Source organism: Oncorhynchus tshawytscha, linkage group LG10, assembly GCF_018296145.1.
Source record: "Oncorhynchus tshawytscha isolate Ot180627B linkage group LG10, Otsh_v2.0, whole genome shotgun sequence".
Classification (NCBI taxonomy): Eukaryota; Metazoa; Chordata; class Actinopteri; order Salmoniformes; family Salmonidae; genus Oncorhynchus; species Oncorhynchus tshawytscha.
Genome location: NC_056438.1, coordinates 58,233,250 through 58,255,081, shown reverse-complemented (window position 1 = coordinate 58,255,081; position 21,832 = coordinate 58,233,250). Strand labels below are relative to the sequence as shown.

Below are 21,832 nucleotides of genomic sequence, written 5' to 3'. Positions count from 1 at the left end.
TTGCTCAATGGGATTGAGATCTGGGCTCTTCGCTGGCCATGGCAGAACACTGACATTCCTGTCTTGCAGGAAATCACACACAGAACGAGCAGTATGGCTGGTGGCATTGTCATGCTGGAGGGTCATGTCAGGATGAGCCTGCTGGAAGGGTACCACATAAGGGAGGAGGATTTCTTCCCTGTAACGCACAGCGTTGAGATTTCCTGCAATGACAACAAGGTCAGTCCGATGATGCTGTGATACACCGCCCCAGACCATGACGGACCTTCCACCTCCAAATCGATCCCGCTCCAGGGTACCGGCCTCGGTGTAATGCTCATTCCTTCAACGATAAACGCGAATCCAACCATCACCCCTGGTGAGACAAAACCACGACTCGTCAGTGAATAGCACTTTTTGCCTGTCCTGTCTGGTCCAGTGACAGTGGATTTGAGCCCATAGGCAACGTTGTTGCCGGTGATGTCTGGTGAGGACCTGCCTTACACAGACCTACAAGCCCTCAGTCCAGCCTCTCTCAGCCTATTGCGGACACGGACAGTCTGAGCACTGATGGAGGGATTGTGCGTTCCTGGTGTAACTCGGGCAGTTGTTGTTGCCATCCTGTACCTGTCCTGCAGGTGTGATGTTCAGATGTACCGATCCTGTGCAGGAGTTGTTACACGTGGTCTGCCACTGCGACAACGATCAGCTGTCCGTCCTGTCTCCCTTTAGCACTGTCTTAGGCGTCTCACAGTACGGATATTGCAATTTATTGCCCTGGCCACATATGCAGTCCTCATGACTCCTTGCAGCATGCCTAAGGCACGTTCACGCAGATGAGCAGGGACCCTAGGCATCTTTCTTTTGGTGTTTTTCAGAGTCAGTAAAAAGGTCTCTTTAGTGTCCTAAGTTTTCATAACTGTGACCTTAATTGACTACCGTCTGTAAGCTGTTAGTGTCTTAACGACCGTTTCACAGGTGCATGTCTATGATTCATTGAACAAGCATGGGAAACAGTGTTTAACCCCTTTACAATGAAGATCTGTGAAGTTATTCGGATTTGTACTAATTATCGTTCAAAGACAGTGTCCTGAAAAAAGGCTGTTTCTTTTTTTTACTGAGTTTAGCATATCATTACAGCAGTATGTACCGGTATGTTTGCTAGCTACCTAACGTTAGTTGGCTACTAATACATCGAACTTGACAGTATATTAACATATATGCTATGTAACTACCCAATTTGTATTCACTTGATTATGCACGTCATGCTTAGCTAAATGGTATAGTCGTTGTGCGTTCTCTATGGACCTTGTTAACTCGGGTGCGATCATCTGAATAACTGGTACACTCAACACCCGTTGAACATGGCCGGTGTCAGTTAACTTCGGCAAAAAAGCTTAATTCATTTGTTGCCAGCAGCAAAGTTACAGTCACCAAGGCTCTGGATAACATGAAAACAGCCTAAACAGCTCTGCTAGGGCGAGTAAAATGGTCAGAGTGAGGTTCTCTCTCATTTGTGTCTGAAAGTAGCTAGCAAGCTAGCCAGTTAATTTAGGTGCTTGACTGCTGTTGTAAGGTCTGAACGCTTGGATCAACCCTACTGTCGGCCAGATCGTCAAGTGTGCACTCAGAACGATCCAAGAGCGAAACGCTCTGAATTTATGAACTGACAATCTGAAAAGCTCTGAATTTACGAATGCCCAGAGCGCACTATGAGTGCTCTCTGGCACTCCAGATTAAATTTAGGAACACACCCAAAGTCATAGAGGATCTATCTAGTAATTTGTTATTCTAACAAGGGGTTGCAAAGCAACAGCATCTACTTCAGGTAGACAGGCGTAGCTCTAGTACGCGCAACTGAAAGGATACTGTTAGTATACTAAAATGAACCAATAGTATGGGTATTCGAACACAGCTCATGTCTCAATGTTTAAAAAAGGATCGGACCCTTTTTTCAATATTCGCCTAAAATGACATACCCAAATCTAACTGCCTGTAGCTCAGCACCTGAAGCAAGGATATGCATATTCTTGACACCAATTGAAAGGAAACACTTTGAAGTTTGTGGAAATGTTATAGCTAGTGTCATTAATAGAGAATATAACAAAAAATATAATACAAAGAAAATAACATTTGTTTTTTTGTTCCATCATCTTTGAAATGCAAGAGAAAGGCCACAATGTATTATTCCAGTTTAGGCACAATTTAGATTTTGGCCACTAAATGGCAGCATTGTATGTGCAATGTTTTAGACTAATCCAATGAACCATTGCATTGCGGTTCAAAATGTTGTATCACGTTTGCCCAAATGTACCTAATTAGTTTATTGATACATTTTCATGGACATAAGTGTGCACTCTCCTCAAACAATACCATGGTATTCTTTCACTGTAATAGCTACTGTAAATTGGACAGTGCAGTTATATTAACACAAATTTAAGCTTTCTGCTCATATCAGATATGTCTATGTCCTGGGAAATTGTCTTGTTACTTACAACGTCATGCTAATCATATTAGCGCATGTTAGCTCAACCGTCCTGCAGGGGGACACCGATCCTGTAGAGGTTCATTAACAGTGCAGTTATTCTACTTTGTGGGGGGGTTAAGTGCCTTGATCAAGGGCACAACGACAGGAGCTAGTAGGGCTACATGTGATCGGAGACCAGCAGCCTTCTAGTGTCAATACCACATTTATGCTGACTTTTTCCATGTAGGCTACATAGAGATGCCACCAATTAATGGTCATGTAAATTTGGTTAAAAGTTATGGAAAAGTTATGAAATTCCATCTGTCAAACTGAGTATGAACCCTTAACACTGAATAATCAGGTCTCTATAACATAGGCTAATGCCATTTGGGAATTTCTGTGTACATAGTCTAATGGACCAATTTCATCCCAAGTCAAGCTCTGCGTATACAGCATTCATATTCATAGTATGCATAACAATAGTATAACTATAGATTCCATAGTATAACCTATTGCGTAAGCATTCAAGGCATGCACTTTTCAAACAATTGACATATTCTAGCCTATCTATAATGATATTCAAGGATGATGTTCAGTCCCATGTTATCCCAAGCATTTGGCAGCTGAGTTCCCATAGTTTCTGAGCCATCTCATCATCCTTGGCAGCCCTGGTACAGCTGGAGGGTTTACAGTCACTGTGAACAATGCAAATACAATTCAGTAACAAATAATATGTGTATCATATACTAAATATCTTATGTAAACCTAGGATTTATCTAAAATGTCACTGTGGTCTAAAAAACAATTCACTTCATTGTGTGATTTCACCTGTAATATCCACCGCTCTCTGTCTCCAGCTCTGGCTCCACAGCACAGTAGATGGAGGTCTGGGCACCTTGTACAATAGTTTTGGTGAAAGGTCTGACAATCTTCCAGGATATCAGCAGGGCTAAATTCATGTGTCTCTTCAGCTCAGTCCTCACTATACCTGGATGGACTGCATAAACTGTCACTCCAGTGTCTAACAAAGGAAAAATGGAAGTAGAGAATCAAACCTCTAAATAGTGCAGTTATCACATATTACCTTTTATCTTACCGAATAAGCACAAAATAACAAGATTTAGGGGACTGGATCGACAATCTCATAAAACAGTAATTCTTGGATGTTTGAAAAAGAACAGCAGTGCTAGAAAGTTTGTTAGTGAACAAGATAAGACGTTCTAAGAAAAGTATTATCTTTAAGCTAGCCAATGATGCAAAACTTCTATGATGAAAAGCCAGCCAATCTTGCAAAGCTTCTATCATAAACCGCAGTGTTTTCAATGCAGTTTGTTTTGCTTGCCCAGGTCCACTGATAATGTCAACACCAATATGGGAGAAAAAAAATGTAACACAAACCTTTTAGTCTCTTGGCCAGGGACCGTATACTCAGGATGTTGGCTAATTTGCTCTGTCCATATGCTCTTCTGGAGTGGTAGCTCCTCTCACTGTTGATGTCCTCTAGCTGGATCCAACCCCATTTGTGAGCCATGGAGGACAGGTTGATGATTCTGGCTGGTCTGGATCTCTTTATCAGATCAATCAGCAGGAAGGTGAGCAGGAAGTGACCTGAAAGACATGATATTCTAACATGCTACTCTACAGTAGATTTCTTACACAACGTATTACTGACTAATATTTTCATAGGGTAAGAACTATAGATAATATACAATTTCACCCCTATAGCCTATTTGTATCTCTTCATTTGTGTTAGGTTGCTCTGTCTCACCCAAATGGTTCACTCCAAACTGCATCTCAAAGCCATCTGCGGTCTTAGAGTATGGACACATCATGATCCCAGCATTGTTGATAAGAATGTTCACTTGTTTCTCTTCTGAAAGAGTATTTCCAAATAAAAAAAGTAATCACTGAAGTTAAGACTGATTGTGTTTTGTATTATATTCCATATTGTATTTCTACATTAGACAAAGTCTTCACATTTAGATTATAAAGAGATTGGACGAGTGACAAGTCTCTACTAACCCCTGTTGATTAACTCTGCAAATTCTCTAATGGACCTTGTGTCGGACAAATCCATCTTTCTGGTCACAATATTGGTGTTTCCAGATTTCTCAATGATCTCTCTCTGTGCCGCCTCAGCTCTGCCCAAGTCTCTGCAGGCCAAGATTATCCTGCCCCCTGATGATTATAGAAAAATGTCGGAGTATATGTCAAGTATGTACAGTTTATGTCAACAAACATGCATCATGCTACCCATCCTTTCACCACAACATGGTGGTACATGTACTGTATACTAACATGCTGGTGCAAGTGTAATGGATGTGAAACGGCTAGCTTAGTTAGCGGTGGTGCGCGCTAAATAGCGTTTCAATCGGTGACGTCACTTGCTCTGAGACCTTGAAGTAGTGGTTCCCCTTGCTCTGCAAGGGCTGCGGCTTTTGTGGGGCGATGGGTAACGATGCTTTGTGGGTGACTGTTGTTGATGTGTGCAGAGGGTCCCTGGTTCGCGCTCGGGTATGGGCGAGGGGACAGTCTAAAGTTATACTGTTACACAAGTGTACTTACCTCTCTTTGCCAGGTCCATTGCTGTCTCTTTGCCAATGCCAGCATTGGCTCCAGTAATGATAACCGTTTTGCCATCTAGTCTTTCACTAGAGGACCACTGACCACAGAGAATAGCTCTAGAGAAACATAGGAACACGTGTGATTGTGAGCAGATACAGTAAAAATGACATATGTTGCTAAATCAGACCTGGAATAAGTAAAGATTTTGAAATGGTTTTGATACATTTCAAATAATACTTTGGAGGTGTAACCCCCCCCCTTAATTATGTTGGATCACTGTCCTACATACTGAGCTGGCAGATGATGTACAATCAATGCAGCAACTTGAGCCAAGTAAAGCAACATTCACATAAACCAACAACAGAATGAGTAGAGTAGAAGAGCATGCACAGCCTACCTTATTGTATAAATGTTTGACATTCTAGAGCTGTTGGCCGCCACACAGACTCCCTACCGTGTTGTCTCACAGCATGTCCTTTCTCTAAAGAATTACACTAGTTGAATTGCTGATCGAGTAAGGGTGTAGTGTATGCTATGTTAGAGTTGAGGACTGGATTATTGTAGTGGGTCGGATTGGGGTTGTAACAACTAATCCTAGATAATCTGCTAAAGTTCTGCCACATGATCCAATCAGGATCAGCAGGAGCCTGTGCATATAACCATTTCAATACATATCAGCAATTCTTGAACACTACTGAGATCTGATTTTAGACTGCATGTTGAAGCAATCATTTCTTTTTGAAAAAAATGAAAAGCAAAAAAAATACTATTTTGAGAACATTGAGATGACGATACTGAAAAGAGAATTTCACAACGTAACATACTGTACCATTGATAGCGTACTATGAATGAGAAAAGTTTATTAATATTGTTTTGACCTATAAACGCAACACTCTTAAAACTGGAAAGGTTAAAGTGAATTTCAGCTAGAAGGAATGGCTATTTGAATGAAGAGAGTTGTACTAATATCCCGTGGGCAGATTCTGCATGTACAGCTGACCAAATTACGCAGGATTTCACTTCTAGGTTAACCGAGATTAGGGTTGTTCTAATCCTGAGACAAACCTCAAAAGAAGTAGAGGCAAAACAATCTTTTTTTTTATTACACTCAGGAATGCAGAGGGACAATAAACATATATTTGTATGTAGGAATATTTGTCATTATTTATGAGAGTTATGTAATATGAGCTGATGTTTAGGGCATTAACTATTTAAATAAACATGCTTCTTATTATTGGATAGTTGAATAAGTACAAAATTTGATTAATAAACTGATTAACTTGATCAGAAGATACTGCTATTACTTTCCAATGTTATTCTTTTGGAGGTTTGTCTCTCCATGTCTTTTGATGATGAACAAGACTATTACAGCGTCTAATAAAACATTGTATTAGATCTAGCCTATTGTAGACAAAATATTAAATAAATAGTATCTGGACTTTCCTAGTTTAGTTAAAAACCTGACCAACAACACCATCTAGTGGTTAACATAATTGCTATAGTGTTTTAGTTATAGTTAAATGAATCCCTAAGAAACAAACAAGTAATAAATATGCTTTAGACCACATTATAAACTGGGTTGTTTGGTCCTGAATACTGATTGGCTGACACGTGATAAACTTGACACCTGTAACAACGTAATGTATTCGGCACAAAAGCTTGCACAGGATAAACTAACATCACTTTGTCGGGCAAAGACTCAACATCAAAACTCAAAAGAACAGACACGACTATTCTGTTTCACCACTCACACCACCCTGTCTGAGTAGCACCAAACGACGAGCATCACAAACACCGGGAATCTTTCCCTTCAGTTGGTCAGCTTTCACATTTACCTCTACCCCAGGAATCACTGCATTCAATGGCGCCCTTTTCTTGAGAGCAAAACAATTCACATCTCTTGCCCCCTATAGCTTAACGCAGAGTGCCTGCTCCCTCTGACCAGCAGAAACACAAACAATTATCACAAGACCACTTCTGGTTACCCTCACCAATTTCACAGCACCCTGAAACCAAAAATGGATCAGCCAAAAGGCAAGGGTCCACTTTTTCCAAAAACTTCACTCCTACTGTCACAGACTCATCTTTATCCTGATACTTCCTCCTCCTTCACTTATATTTCTCCCTCTGTCTTCAAACCATCTCCCTTTTTTAAACAGACTTAAGCTTACCCTCTTTCTCCCTATCTCTCGTAGACCTCTCTTTTTCCCTCAATTCCTCAGTCTCCTTCTGATAATACTGCACTTCTCCTGACATACATCTTGTTCTTGCCTTCTCAATGGACGCCATTTAACCAGCTGTCACAATCTCCATACAATCAGCACCCCTCAGGATCTATCTTTTCCAACTGTCCCTTTATCTAGTTTTATACCGTGGCATTATTGAATACTAATTTCTGATTGGCTTGAAGGGCATTCTAGAGCGTACATTATTGACCTAAAACGCACGGTATATCAGCACGGTAGAATTCAATGGCTATAGTTCATTCTTACTTGTTCTATGTTTGAGCTGCTTTTGAAAGCAAAATTTGAATAAAAAACATTATTGGCATTGTTGAATTCGATTTTCATAATAGCAAGACAGGACTTATGGTTTGCTTAGCTAAACTAGCAGGTCTGTTTGTTTGGATACCAAGGCAAATACTGTAGCTACGGTATATAGTAAACTTGCTAGCTACTTCAGTGGATGTGGAAAACATTTCTAACTGCAAATGAACACATTTATAGTGGTAAATGTGTTAAATTATAGCCATGGTATAAAAGGGATAATCAACTCGAGGCTCTATGCATTCTCTGGAAAATAATGTAACTCTGTGGAAGGTGCTAGAGCCCCGAGTTGATTATATAGAGGTTGTGACTGGCTAGCTAGAAAGCAAGGGATAAGAATGCCCAACCATGAAGCACAGGGGTGGCAGCAACATGTTGTGTAGGTGCTTTGCTGCAGGAGGGACTGGTGCACTTCACAAAATAGATGGCTTCATGAGGAAGGAAAATTATGTGGATATATTGAAGCAACATCTCAAGACATCAGTCAGGAAGTTAAAGCTTAGTTGCAAACGGGTCTTCCAAATGGACAATGACCCCAAGCATACTTCCAAAGTTGTGGCAAAATGGCTTAAGTACAACAAAGTCAAGGTATTGGAGTGGCCATCACAAAGCCCTGACCTCAATCCTATATAAAATTTGTGGACAGAACTGAAAAAGCGTGTGCGAGCATGGAGGCCTACAAACCTGACTCAGTTACACCAGCTCCGTCAGGAGGAATGGGCCAAAATTCACCCAACTTCTTGTGGGGAGGCTACCCGAAACATTTGACCCAAGTTAAACAATTTAAAGGCAATGCTACCAAATACTAATTGAGTGTATGTAAACTTCTGACCCACTGGGAATGTGATAAAATAAATAAAAGTTGAAATAAATCATTCTCTCTACTACTATTCTGACATTTCACATTCTTAAAATAAAGTGGTGATCCTAAGGGACCTAAGACAGGGAATTTTTACGAGGATTAAATGTCAGGAATTGTGAAAAACTGAGTTTAAATGTTTTTGGCTACGGTGTATGTAAACTTCCGACTTCAACTGTATATACCTTTCAAAATATTTCCCCTAATGTTGTGCAACTTGCATAGCTACCTTCTCTTTCTCTATATATTTATTGTTGCTTCATTCCTTCCTGGCTTTCAACAGTTAAATAAAATAAATGTATTGTGCTTATCTTCATCATCGTAACGATATAGAATAAGATGCAGATGGATATCACTTCTCTTCATGTATATTGAATGGTTATGGGTCTGAATAAATAGCTGCTGTATTCTACCACTATCACGGTTCTCTCCCTGTGAGTTATATTGACTGCTGTATTAACATTCAGCAAACAAGAGCTTGCATCCTGCTTGGAATAGTCTATTAGCATAAGAAATGCATAAGAAACACATTTTTCAGCAAGCTATTCTAGTCTAGCTTTTCCTGGGACTCCAAGAGTTAAGGAGCGTTTTCTTAGGAGAGAGGCCAGTGGAGCGCAGGTTCTTTTGTGCAAGAGACAGAGGCTATATAAGACTGCCAGTAAGATTGCACCAAAATCAACCTTTTATCGGATCATCAAGAACTTCAAGGAGAGCGGTTCAATTGTTGTGAAGAAGGCTTCAGGGCACCCAAGACAGAACAGCAAGCGCCAGGACTGTCTCCTAAAGTTGATTCAGCTGCGGGATTGGGGCATCACCAGTACAGAGCTTGCTCAGGAATGGCAGCAGGTAGATGTGAGTGCATCTGCATGCACAGTGAGGTGAAGACTTTTGGAGGATGGCCTGGTGTCAAGAAGGGCAGCAAAGAAGCCACTTCTCTCCAGTAAAAACATCAGGGACAGACTGATATTCTGCAAAAGGTACAGGGATTGGACTGCTGAGGACTGAGGTAAAGTCATTTTCCCTGATGATTCCCCTTTCCATTGTTTGGGGCATCCGGAAAAAAGCTTGTCCTGAGAAGACAAGGTGAGCGCTACCATCAGTCCCGTGTCATGCCAACAGTAAAGCATCTTGAGACCATTCATGTGTGGGGTTGCTTCTCAGCCAAGGGAGTGGGCTCACTCACAATTTTGCCTAAGAACACAGCCATGAATAAAGAATGGTACCAACACATCCTCCGAGAGCAACTTCTTCCAACCATCCAGGAACAGTTTGGTGTCTAACAAGGCCTTTCCCAGCATGATGAAGCACCTTGTCATAAGGCAAAAGTAATAACTAAGTGGCTCGGGGAACAAAACACCGATATTTTGGGTCCATGGCCAGGAAACTCCCCAGACCTTAATCCCATTGAGAACCTTTGGTCAAATCTCAAGAGGCGGGTGGACAAACAAAAACCCACAAATTCTGACAAACTCCAAGCATTGATTATGCCTGAATGGGCTGCCATCAGTCAAGATGTGGCCCAGAAGTTAATTGACAGCATGCCAGGGCGGATTGCAGAGGTCTTGAAAAAGAAGGGTCAACACTGCAAACATTGACTCTTTGCAACAACTTCATGTAATTGTCAATAAACGCCTTTGACACTTATGAAATGCTTGTAATTATACTTCAGTATTCCATAGTAATATCTGACAAAATATCTAAAGACACTGAAGCAGCAAACTTTGTGAAAATTAATATTTGTGTCATTCTCAAAACTTTTGGCCACGACTGTATAGTGAAAGTCCCCGCATACGTACTGATTTAAAAGCAACGATATTTGCGTGATAGGCTGTTTTAAAACTTTGCAGCTGCAATTAAATTAAATTAAATCAACAGATTGAGATATGTAAATGAGATGTGCATGGTTACTACATGATTCCATATGTGTTATTTCATAGTGTTGATGTCTTCACTATTATTCTACAATGTAGAAAATAGTAAAATAAAATAAATGACTTGAATGAGTAGATGTGTCCAAACTTATGACTGGTAGTGTACTTTACTAGAAATTTGATAAACAGTGAAATGAGATCTCCACACATAGTATCGGCTGCAAGCCACACACAGGAAAACTCTTGTCATTGTAGTCAATAATTATCCAACTGTACCACCTGACAGGTCGTATCTGCATACCAATGACTACTGGAGAGGCCAGTTCGTATGTGTGTGTGCAACCAGTAAGTACTCTGAAAAGGACAACCTTATGTTATGTCAAAGGTATGACCATGTGTTTCTCTCGTGTTGCTTCAGAAGAGGGTCAGCTAAATTGGTGTTTCTATTTATTCAGATCTGGTCTGTTTTATTAATGTCCATTTTGGATGCAATTTGAATAGAATTGATGGAGAGATAGAACGATTGTGAGAGTGCCCGCATGTGCAGTCATTTAAGGTAACAATATTTGCGTGATATGCTGTTTTAAAACTCTGCAGCTGCAATTAAATAAAACAAATCGCCAGATTGAGATATGTAAATTAGACCACATTCAGTCTTTATATTGCTGCAGCAAATGTAGTCCTACCTTTCATAAGAAAAAAAGTTACCCTGATGAGTCGATACATGCATTATGCGCTGCGCTCTATACTGAGATACGCTGTCTGTCCCCACCCTGAGCTTTGATGATTGATCATACAGATAGCAGAGAGTAGGCCGGGGTCAATAGAGAAGACAGATTTAGACATCACATATCATTTAACAGTTCCATTTCACGTCATGCTGTTCATAGAAATAATTTATTGGAATTTACCGGTTTCTTGCAGATATTTATCCCGAATAAGGGAAGTGGGTTTGGGTGGAAAATCTCCGTACCCCGGTTGCTATTCAAACCTAGTTAGGGTTATGCCAAGATTAGGATAAGGGTTGTGGTTGGAGTTGGAGTTGAACTGGAATATGGACATGAAGCTAGGGTTGTGGTTGAGGCAAGGGAATGTGTTGAACCCGGGATGTGGACATGAAGCTAGGGTTAGGGTTGTGGGTGAGGCTAGGTTTGAACTGGGATGTGGACATCAGGGTTGAACCGGGATGTGGACATGAAGCTAGGGTTAACCCTAGACCCAACCTTAGTTTATCGTACTTTTAACCTGTGTTTTAACCTACTTCTCTTTGGACCCGTAAAGTGCTGGAGCTTGGTTTCACCTGGCTCTCACTTTGACCCAAGGTGCAGGAGCCGGTTCCAGGTAACATATTTCAAAATAATTTATTGGTGCAGAAAAGAGAACTGAAAACAATGAACTGAAACACCTTTATAATCTACACCATCACTAAATGGAAAGTCAACAAATACCCTTTAATGCTCCTCCCACTGATAAAGTATGGACTGGAGAAGCCCCTTACACTTCTTGATTTCTTTGTATTGCCTTTAAAAATGAAATGGTACTATATATATCTACACAATTCAAAATTAAAGACATTGTGCGAATGTGCTGTGCATACAGTACAATTGATGCAATGTTGGAAATAACTTTTATGCAGTACCACCAATAGCTAAATTAAGCCGGTTTACAAAGGCAATACAAAGGAATCAGGAAACGTTCTGGGCTTCTTCAGTTCATGCTTTATCATGGGGCGGCAGGGTACCCTAGTGGTTAGAGCGTTGGACTAGTAACCGGAAGGTTGCAAGTTCAAACCCCCGAGCTGACAAGGTACAATCTGTCGTTCTGCCCCTGAACAGGTAGTTAACCCACTGTTCCTAGGCTGTCATTGAAAATAAGAATTTGTTCTTAACTGATTTGCCTAGTTAAATAAAGGTAAAATAAAAAATCATTGGGAGGAAAATGTAAGGGTATTTGTTGACTTTCCATTTAGTGATGCTGTAGATTAGAAAGGTGTTTTAGTTCCTTATTTCAGTTCTCTATTCTGCACTAATAAAGGATTTTGAAATATGTCTCCTAAGATAAAGACGAGTGTCTCAGTGTCATGATCTACATAGCATGTTGGGTACCTTCCTGGCAGACAGATTTACTGCATCCAGAGACTCCTCCTCCTGCTCTCAGTAAATGGTAAATTAGCAGTGACAATATATAAACCCAAAGGGAATTACTGTAACCTTATCTTTGATATTCAGCCAATATTTGCTTTCATGTCTCGCCTGTCAGTAATAGGAAGTATTTGGTTATACTTCCGCCGTAGATAAATTGATCTACAGTCCCAGTCAAAAGTTTGGACACATCTACTCATTCAACTGTTTTTTATTTATTTGTACTATTTTCTACATTGTAGAATAATAGTGAAGACATCAAAACTATGAAATAACACATATGGAATCATGTAGTAACCAAAAAAGTGTTCAACAAATCAAAATAGATTTTAGATTTTAGAACCCTTTGCCTTGATGACAGCTTTGCACACTCTTGGCATTCTCTCAACCAACGTCATGAGGAATTATTTTCCAACAGTCTTGAAGGAGTTCCCACATATGCTGAGCACTTGTTGACTGCTTTTCCTTCACTCTGCGGTCCAACTCATCCCAAACCATCTCAATTGGGTTGAGGTCGGTGATTGTGGAGGCCAGGTCATCTGATGCAGCACTCCATCACTCTTCTTCTTGTTCAAATAGCCCTTACACAGCCTGGAGGTTTGTTTTGGTGTGCCTTGAATACTAAATAAATCACTGAGAGGGTCACCAGCAAAGCACCCCCACACCATCACACCTCATCCTCCATGCTTCACAGTGGGAACCACACATGCAGAGATCATCCGTTCGCCTACTCTGCGTCTCACAAAGACACGGCGGTTGGAACCAAAAATCTCAAATTTTGACTCATCAGACCAAAGGACAGAATTCCAGCGGTCTAATGTCCATTGCTCTTGTTTCTTGGCCCAAGCAAGTCTCTTCTTATTATTGGTGTCCTTTAGTAGTGGTTTATTTGCAGAAATTTGACCACTCAGTGAAGCATTTATTTGGGCTGCAATCGGAGGCTTGTAACTCCAACTAACTTATCCTCTGCAGCAGTGGTAACTCTGGGCCTTCCTTTCCTGTGGCGGTCCTCATGAGAGACAGTTTCATCATAGCACTTGATGGTTTTTGCGACTGCACTTGAAGAAACTTTCAAAGTTCTTGAAATGTTTCGTATTGACTGACCATGTCCTAAAGCAATGATTTACTGTCGTTTCTCTTTGCTTATTTGAGCTGTTCTTGCCATAATATGGACTTGGTCTTTTACCAAATAGGGCAATCTTCTTTATACCATCTCCCTACCTTGTCACAACACAACTGATTGGCTCAAACGCATTAAGATGGAAAGAAATTCCACAAATGAACTTTTAACAAGGCACCTGTTAATTGAAATGCACCCCAGGTGACTACCTCATGAAGCTGGTTGAGAGAATGCCAAGAGTGTGCAAAGCTGTTTTCAAGGCAAAGGGTGGCTACTTTGAAGAATCTAAAATCTAAAATATATTTAGATTTGTTTAACAGTTATTTTGGTTACTACATGATTCCATATGTGTTATTTCATAGTTGTGATGTCCTCACTATTATTCTACAATGTAGAAATTAGTAAAAATAAAGAAAATCCCTTGAATGAGTAGGTGTGTCCAAACTTTTGACTGGTACTGTACTTTACTAGAAATCTGGTCAAATCTATCAGCTACAAGCCACACGCAGGAAAACTCTTGTCATTGGAGTCAATAATTATCCAACTGTACCTCCTGATAGGTCGTATATGCATACCAATGACTGCTGGAGAGGCCAGTTCTTAGGTGTGTATGCAGCCGGTGAGTACTCTGAAATGGACAACCTTATGTTATGTCAAAGGTATGACCATGTGTTTCTCTCATGTGTTGCTTCAGAAGAGGGTCAGCTAAATTTGTGTTTCTATTTATTCAGATCTGGTCTGTTTTACTATATTCTCACGTATTCCCTTTGCCAGATCTCTTTATTGAGCTTTTCAGACGACTTAGATCATTACTGTTATTTGTCAGTGCTGTTTAGCTATGTACAGATTCTATGGGTATGATAGATCAATGTCCATGTTCTATACAGTTGCCTACAACAGTATTTACATACTGTACTATTGACACTTTTACTTCCACAGCCTCTTATCTTCTACATCTACATTCACATTTTGGTCATTTAGCAGACGCTCTTATCCAGAGCCACTCACAGTTGGTGCATTCAACTAAGGTAAGACGACCACCTAACTAACCAAACAGTGAATTTATAAGCATACTCTTTGTTTCTCAATAATAGTGTTAAGTGTCTTACTTCAAACTTACTCCTTATTTAGCATTTCAGAGACCCAAGACGAGAGAATGGGGAATGAGAGCAATACATCTTGCGACAACATAGATGACAATGTCATACCTAAATCATACAGATATGCATTGATGTCAATATACACTATAGTGCTTATTGGAGGGATCATCAGCATGTCCCTCATGATCAACAACATCAAGTTCAACGCCTGCTCAGTGACCACCACAGCCGTCTTGAACCTGATCATGGTCCACATCCTCTTTCTCCTAACCGTGCCCTTTCGCCTCTACTTCTACGCGGCCGGCGAGTGGCATCTCGGCCCTAACTTCTGCAAGGTGGTCAGTGCCATGATCCTCGCCCACATGTACCTAGCCTTTATCTTCTACGTGATAATTCTGGTGATCCGCTATCACGACTTCTTCAGGAGTTCTAAGCAGGTGTTCTACAGGAGGCTACATGCCGTGGGGGCAAGTGCTGCTGTCTGGGGCCTCATTCTAATTGTGGTGGTCCCTTTAACTGCTGTGAAATATGGATCATCTACAGACAGTAACACAACCACCAGTGACAATCAGTGCTTTAACTTTGGAGGGGTTTTTGATGAGGAACATGCTGTAGCTGTGCTGAACTACATGCTCAGTGCTCTCATCATCATACTTACATTAGCCCTGGGCTGTTGTCAGATGTGTATTCTGTGGTGTGTGTACAGAACTCACAGGGCGATGATCTTCTCGCAACAGGAGTTTTGGGCTCAGATCAAAAGTATTTTCTTTATGCTGGCCATTATAGTATGCTTTGTTCCATACAATGCATTCAGGATTTACTATGTGAGTCATTTTAATGCCAATCTCCAGGTAAAGAATGAGATTGCTCTCGCCGTCACAACATTCAGCTGCTTTGACATGCTGACTTTTATAGGGATAGGGTCGTTCAGACCCTGTGATTCAATATGCTGTGTACCATGATTATCAATACTGATTATTGAGTCAAATATTATTCTATTTGCACCTTATTTGCATCATGTTAACCAAATGTACAAAACTACAGTGCACAAAACATTAGGAACACCTGCTCTTTCCATGACATAGACTGACCAGGTGAATCCAGGTGAAAGCTATGATCCCTTATTGATGTCACCTGTTAAATCCACTTCAATCAGTGTAGATGAAGGGAAGGAGACAGGTTAAAGAAATATGTTCAAGCCTTGAGACATGGATTGTGAATGTGTGCCATTCAGAGGGTGAATGGGCAAGACAACATATTTAAGTGCTTTTGAATGGGGTATGGTGGTAGGTGCCAGGCGCACCGGTTCGAGTGTGTCAAGAACTGCAACGCTGCTGGGTTTTTCACGCTCAACAGTTTCCTGTGTGTATCAAGAATGGCCCACCATCCAAAGGACATCCAGTCAATTTAACACAACTTTTGGAAGTATTGGAGTCAACATGAGCCAGCACCCCTGTGGAACGCTTTCGACAACTTGTGGTCAATGCCCAACGAGTTGAGGCTGTTCTGAGGGCAAAAGGGGGTGCAACTCAATATTAGGAAGGTGTTCCTAATGTTCTGTACACTCAGTGCATATACTTTGATATCCTTCAAAGTGAAAGAGTTATAACTCTTCTCAAAGGTAAATTACTCATTATAGCACTTTCCTAAGTAGGATATGATAATGCCATTTAGCAGATGTTTTTATCCAAAGCGACTTACAGACATGTGTGCATACATTTTACATATTGGTTGTCTCTGGAATTGAACCCACCATCTTGGCATTGTGGACACCATGCTCTACAAACTGATCAAATCAGAAAAGACAAGAAAACAAACAGTGGAACTGTGTTTATTGTTAACTGTTGTAAAGTTCTGGAACATTAAACAAAGTAGTTACACACTCCCACTCCACATTGATGGGTTTGTACATGTTAGCTAAACTGATTCCTAAATAACCAGTCACCTAGTGTGTCATACTGTTACATTTACATCTATTTTATGCTAATTTTGTAACAAACATATACATGTTGATAAATCATGCAATCTTTATATTTTTTACAACTACATTTTCAAGTGAATCATATCTTTGATTAAAATGTTCCTCTTTGTTTTGTTCAATGTTTCTTGTGTTCACAGTTCCCTCCCTTTTGGGAAGACATGTCCATATTATTTAGAAAGGAATAATATAATTAAGCAATAAGGCCATAAGGGTTTGTTATATGGCTAATATACCACGGCTAAGGGCTGTTCTTGTGCACAACGTAACATGGAATGCTTGGATACAGACCTTAGCCATGGTATATAGGCCATATACCACAAATCCCTGAGGTGCCTTATTGCCATTATAAACTGGTTACCAATGTAATTAGAGCAGTAAAAAAAATGTCTGATATACCATGGCTGTCAACCAATCAGCATTCATGGCTTGAACCACCCAGTTTATAATAAGAATTAATCTACATCGAATGACTGCAATTAGTGCAGAATCACATTAGTGGAAACCAAGTCTGTTCTCAGGGCAGGCCTGGATGTAGATAAATATGTTTGAGTGGCGTTGAGACTATTTTTGCATTTTAGCTAACCCTTTCCTAACCTTAACCTAATTCTCCTAAACCCGCCACGTTAATTATCCTAATTATGCATGTTCTCCTAGCCTGCTGCGAAAAGTTACTTATGCTCGTCAAAACCGGCAGACCTGCAGATACTGCTCAATCATTGAAAACGCTCATCAGCTACATTTTAAAGCATTACATAGCAGGAGTAGGCATGCACAGTTCATAATGAAGTACCCACTTCAGTGGTGCTTAGCTTCAACAACAGCACTGTAAACTGTTACACTAACTTGCCATAAAGTATTGGTTGCTGCATCTGTGGTCGACATCAATAGTGATACAGTCTCGGTTGAAAAATACAACTCCAAACAAAGCACACAAAATGTATAAAATAGTGAAAGTACATTGCAGAAGTGTGGAAAGAAACACTGCACAAATTAGGATGTTGACAGACCTAGTGTAAATAATGCCGATATCAGGTATCAGACGTTTTACATCCAAGGCAGCGGTGTTCAACAAAAACCAGTGATTAGTGATATATATTGTATAACATATACACTTATTTTAGGGTCCAAACAATAAAAATGGGTCCCTGTCTGGATATTGTTTCTGAAGGAAGTAGGAGATCACAATTACTGAACTCCTTTGTCGCTACAGCAACCCCATTTACTATAGGCCAACTGTACAATCTACTACCTAGATCCCACTGTCAACCAGCACCATTATATCAAATCAAAGTTTATTTGTCACGTGTGCCGAATACAACAGGTGTAGCCCTTACAGTGAAATGCTTACTTACAGGCTCTAACCAACAGTGCAAAAAAGGTATTATGTGAACAAAAGGTAAGTAAAGAAATAAAAACAACAGTAATATGACAGTGAAAAATAACAGTAGCGATGCTATATACAGTAGCAAGGCTATAACAGTAGAGAGGCTGCATACAGGCACCGGTTAGTCGGGCTGATTGAGGTGGTATGTCTATGTAGATATGGTTAAAGTGACTATGCATATATGATGAAGTGAGAGTAGCAATTGCATAAAAAAGGGGTTGGCGGGTGGCGGGACACAATGCAGATAGCCCGGTTAGCCAATGTGCGGAGGCACTAGTTGGTCAGGCCAATTGAGGTAGTATGTACATGAATGTATAGTTCAAGTGACTATGCATACTGTATATGATAAACAGAGAGTAGAAGCAGCATGAAAGAGGGGTTGGGGGGGCACACAATGCAAATAGCCCGGGTAGCCATTTGACTACCTGTTCAGGGGTCTTATGGCTTGGGGGTAAAAACTGTTGAGGAGCCTTTTTGTTCTAGACTTGGCACTCCGGTACCGCTTGCCATGCGGAAGTAGAGAGAACAGTCTATGACTGGGGTGGCTGCCGTCTTTGACAATTTTTAGGGCCTTCTTCTGACACCGCCTGGTGTAGAGGTCATTTCGCTACACTCGCATTAACATCTGCTAACCATGTGTATGTGACAAATAAAATTTGATTTGATTTGATTTGAGGTCCTGGATGGCAGGAAGCTTGGCCCCAGTGATGTACTGGGCCGTATGCACTACCCTCTGTAGTGCCTTGCTATTGTGCCTTGCTATTGTTATTCTGGCACCACCCGACCAGGTCTCTGACCTCCTCCCTATACGCTGTCTTGTCGTTGATCAGGCCTACCACTGTTGTGTCATCTGCAAACTTAATGATGGTGATGGAGTCGTGCCTAGCCATGCAGTCGTGGGTGAACAGGGAGTACAGGAGAGGACTGAGCACGCACCCCTGGGGGGCTCCAGTGTTGAGGATCAGCATGGCATATGTGTTGCTACCTATCCTCACCACCTGGGGCGGCCCGTCAGGAAGTCCAGGATCCAGTTGCAGAGGGAGGTGTTCAGTCCCAGGATCCTTAGCTTAGTGATGAGCTTTGAGAGTATTATGGTGTTGAACTCTGAACTGTAGTCAATGAATAGCATTCTCACGTAAGTATTCCTTTTGCCCAGGTGGGAAAGGGCAGTGTGGAGTGCAATAGAGATTGCATCACCTGTAGATCTGTTTGGGTGGTATGCAAATTGGAGTGGGTCTAGGGTTTCTGGGATAATGGTGTTGATGTGAGCCCTTACCAGCCTTTCAAAGCACTTCATGGCTATGGACGTGAGTGCTACGGCCCTGTAGTCATTTAGGCAGGTTGCCTTCGTGTTCTTGGGCACAGGGACTATGGTGATCTGCTTGAAACATGTTGGTATTATAGACTAAATCAGGGACATGTTGAAAATGTCAGTGAAGACACCTGCCAATTGGTCAGCACATGCCTGGATCACACGTCCTGATAATCCATCTGGCCCCTCAGCCTTGTGAATGTTGACCTGTTTTAAGGTCTTACTCACGTCGGCTACGGAGAGCGTGATCACACAGTCGTCCAGAACAGCTGATGCTGTCATGCATGCCTCAGTGTTGCTTGCCTCAAAGAGGGCATAGAAGTGATTTAGCTCGTCTGGTAGGCTCGTGTCACTGGGCAGCTCGTGGCTGTGCTTCCCTTTGAAGTCTGTAATAGTTTGCAAGCCCTGCCACATAAGACAAATGTCGGAGCCTGTGTAGTACGATTCAATCTTAGCCCTGTATTTACGCTTTGCCTGTTTGATGGTTCGTCGCAGGGCATAGTAGGATATCTTATAAGCTTCCGGGTTAGAGTCCCGCACCTTGAAAGTGGCGGCGCTACCCTTTAGCTCAGTGCGAATGTTGCCTGTAATCCATGGCTTCTGGTTGGGGTATGTACGTACAGTTACTGTGGGGACGACGTCCTCAATGCACTTATTGATAAAGCCAGTAACTGATGTGGTGTACTCCTCAATGCCATAGGAAGAATCCCGGAACATGTTCCAGTCTGTGATAGCAAAGCAGTCCTGTAGTTTAGCATCTGCTTCATCTGACCACTTTTTTATAGACCGAGTCACTGATGCTTTCTGCTTTAATTTTTTGCTTGTAAGCAGGAATCAGGAGGATAGAGTTGTGGTCGGATTTACCAAATGGAGGGCGAGGGAGAGCTTTGTATGCATCTCTGTGTGTGGAGTACAGGTGATCTAGAATTGTTTTCCGTCTGGTTGCACATTTAACATGTTGATGGAAATGAGGTAGAACTGATTTAAGTTTCCCTGCATTAAAGTCTCCGGCCACTAGGTGCGCCGCCTCTGGGTGAGTGGTTTCCTGTTTGCTTATTTCCTTATACAGCTGACTGAGTGCAGTCTTAGTGCCAGCATCCATCTGTGGTGTTAAATAAACAGCCACGAAAAGCATAGCTGAAAACTCTCTAGGCATGTAGTGTGGTCTGCAATTTATAACAAGATACTCTACTTCAGGCGAGCAAAATCTAGAGACTTCCTTAGATTTCGTGCATCAGCTGTTGTTTACAAAAATGCAAAGACCGCCCCACCCTCGTCTTAACGGAGTGTGCTGTTCTATTTTGCCGGTGCAGCGTATATCCCGCTCGCTGAATATCCATGTCCTCATTCAGCCACATGTCCTCATTCAGCTGCAACACAGTGAGAGATATAGTAAAAAAAACAATGGTGATAGCTCTTTGTATTGAAACATCATGGCTACATCTCAAATGGCACCCTATTCCCGCTATAATGCACTGTTTGACCAGGGGCTATACGAATCTGGGTCAAAAGTAGTGCACTATAGGGAATAAGCACTATAATGTAGCAAATGAAATAGGAACATTTGAATGAATAACTAGGTTGGTTGATGTTTAGTTGAGATAGGCTAAGCGGGAGATCCCTGGAATCTGTGTCAGTGGAGCTTTGGAGGATATCATGCAGTTCAACTAGGCTATGAAGTCTGCATAAGTAGCTTTAACTTCTGTCATCACTGACATGTTCACATAGCCACTCTTAAAACAAGGAAACACAAGTGTCATTCACAACACTGAAGAAATGGTAGTGAAAATATGTACCACATTGACTTGAATGTCATTACAATCAGCAATAAACTAAATTATAATATTTTGTATGCTGCTAGGCCTTCATCAGTTATAGCTACATCAGTGGGATGGAGGTCATAAAGTGTGAATGAGTTATATTGACTGGACTGAAAACCTTTGCTGGGGAAATAAAAGGGGCCAATGCTTTTTTTAATGATCTGTAGGTGATATTGTACAATTAAATCAATGAATAGAAAATATCACTATAATACATTTAATTCAAACAGATAAGGAAAATGTGCGCTCGCTGCACACATTTTTAGGCTTGTCTATAGCAGATGATGCACATCTTTCATCCATCATTGGTACTCAAAAGACCGCTTCAAACATGATCAGGATTTCTGATGCGAATCACGTCCTTGAAAAATACAGTGCGCAGTATATATGCGGTGCCGTCAATGACATAAGCCCTATTTGCACAGGATTAGTTTTACTGGGGGAGATATGTGCACGAGGACAAATCACAACATTCTTCATTTAAGTCCAGTCCAAATCTGCCATGTCAGTCATTTTTATACTGAACAAAATAATAAAAGGCAACCTGCATAAATGTCAACAACTTTCAATGTCAGCAGTGAAGAGACGACTCTGGGATGCTGGACTTCTAGGCAGAGTTCCTCTGTTCAGTGTCTGTGTTCTTTTGCCCTTCTTAATCTTTAATTTTTATTGGCCAGTCTGAGATAT

General features: G+C 41.1%; 2 protein-coding genes across 2 annotated transcripts; one reads left to right on the top strand and one right to left on the bottom strand.

Annotated features, from left to right (window-relative positions):
• Nucleotides 1-2,472: 2,472 nt before the first annotated feature.
• LOC112261120 (retinol dehydrogenase 12-like) lies at nt 2,473-5,548 on the bottom strand. Its single transcript, XM_024436460.1, has 7 exons — nt 5,409-5,548; nt 5,012-5,127; nt 4,469-4,624; nt 4,215-4,319; nt 3,845-4,054; nt 3,275-3,467; nt 2,473-3,141 (listed from the first exon to the last, which is right to left on the bottom strand). Exons 1-7 carry the CDS (start codon nt 5,429-5,431, stop codon nt 3,039-3,041), a joined length of 906 nt encoding a protein of 301 aa, XP_024292228.1. The 5' UTR covers nt 5,432-5,548; the 3' UTR covers nt 2,473-3,038.
• A 9,140-nt stretch (nt 5,549-14,688) lies between these two features.
• LOC112261119 (probable G-protein coupled receptor 141) lies at nt 14,689-15,763 on the top strand. Its single transcript, XM_024436459.1, has one exon. It carries the CDS (start codon nt 14,705-14,707, stop codon nt 15,608-15,610), a length of 906 nt encoding a protein of 301 aa, XP_024292227.1. The 5' UTR covers nt 14,689-14,704; the 3' UTR covers nt 15,611-15,763.
• Nucleotides 15,764-21,832: the final 6,069 nt, after the last annotated feature.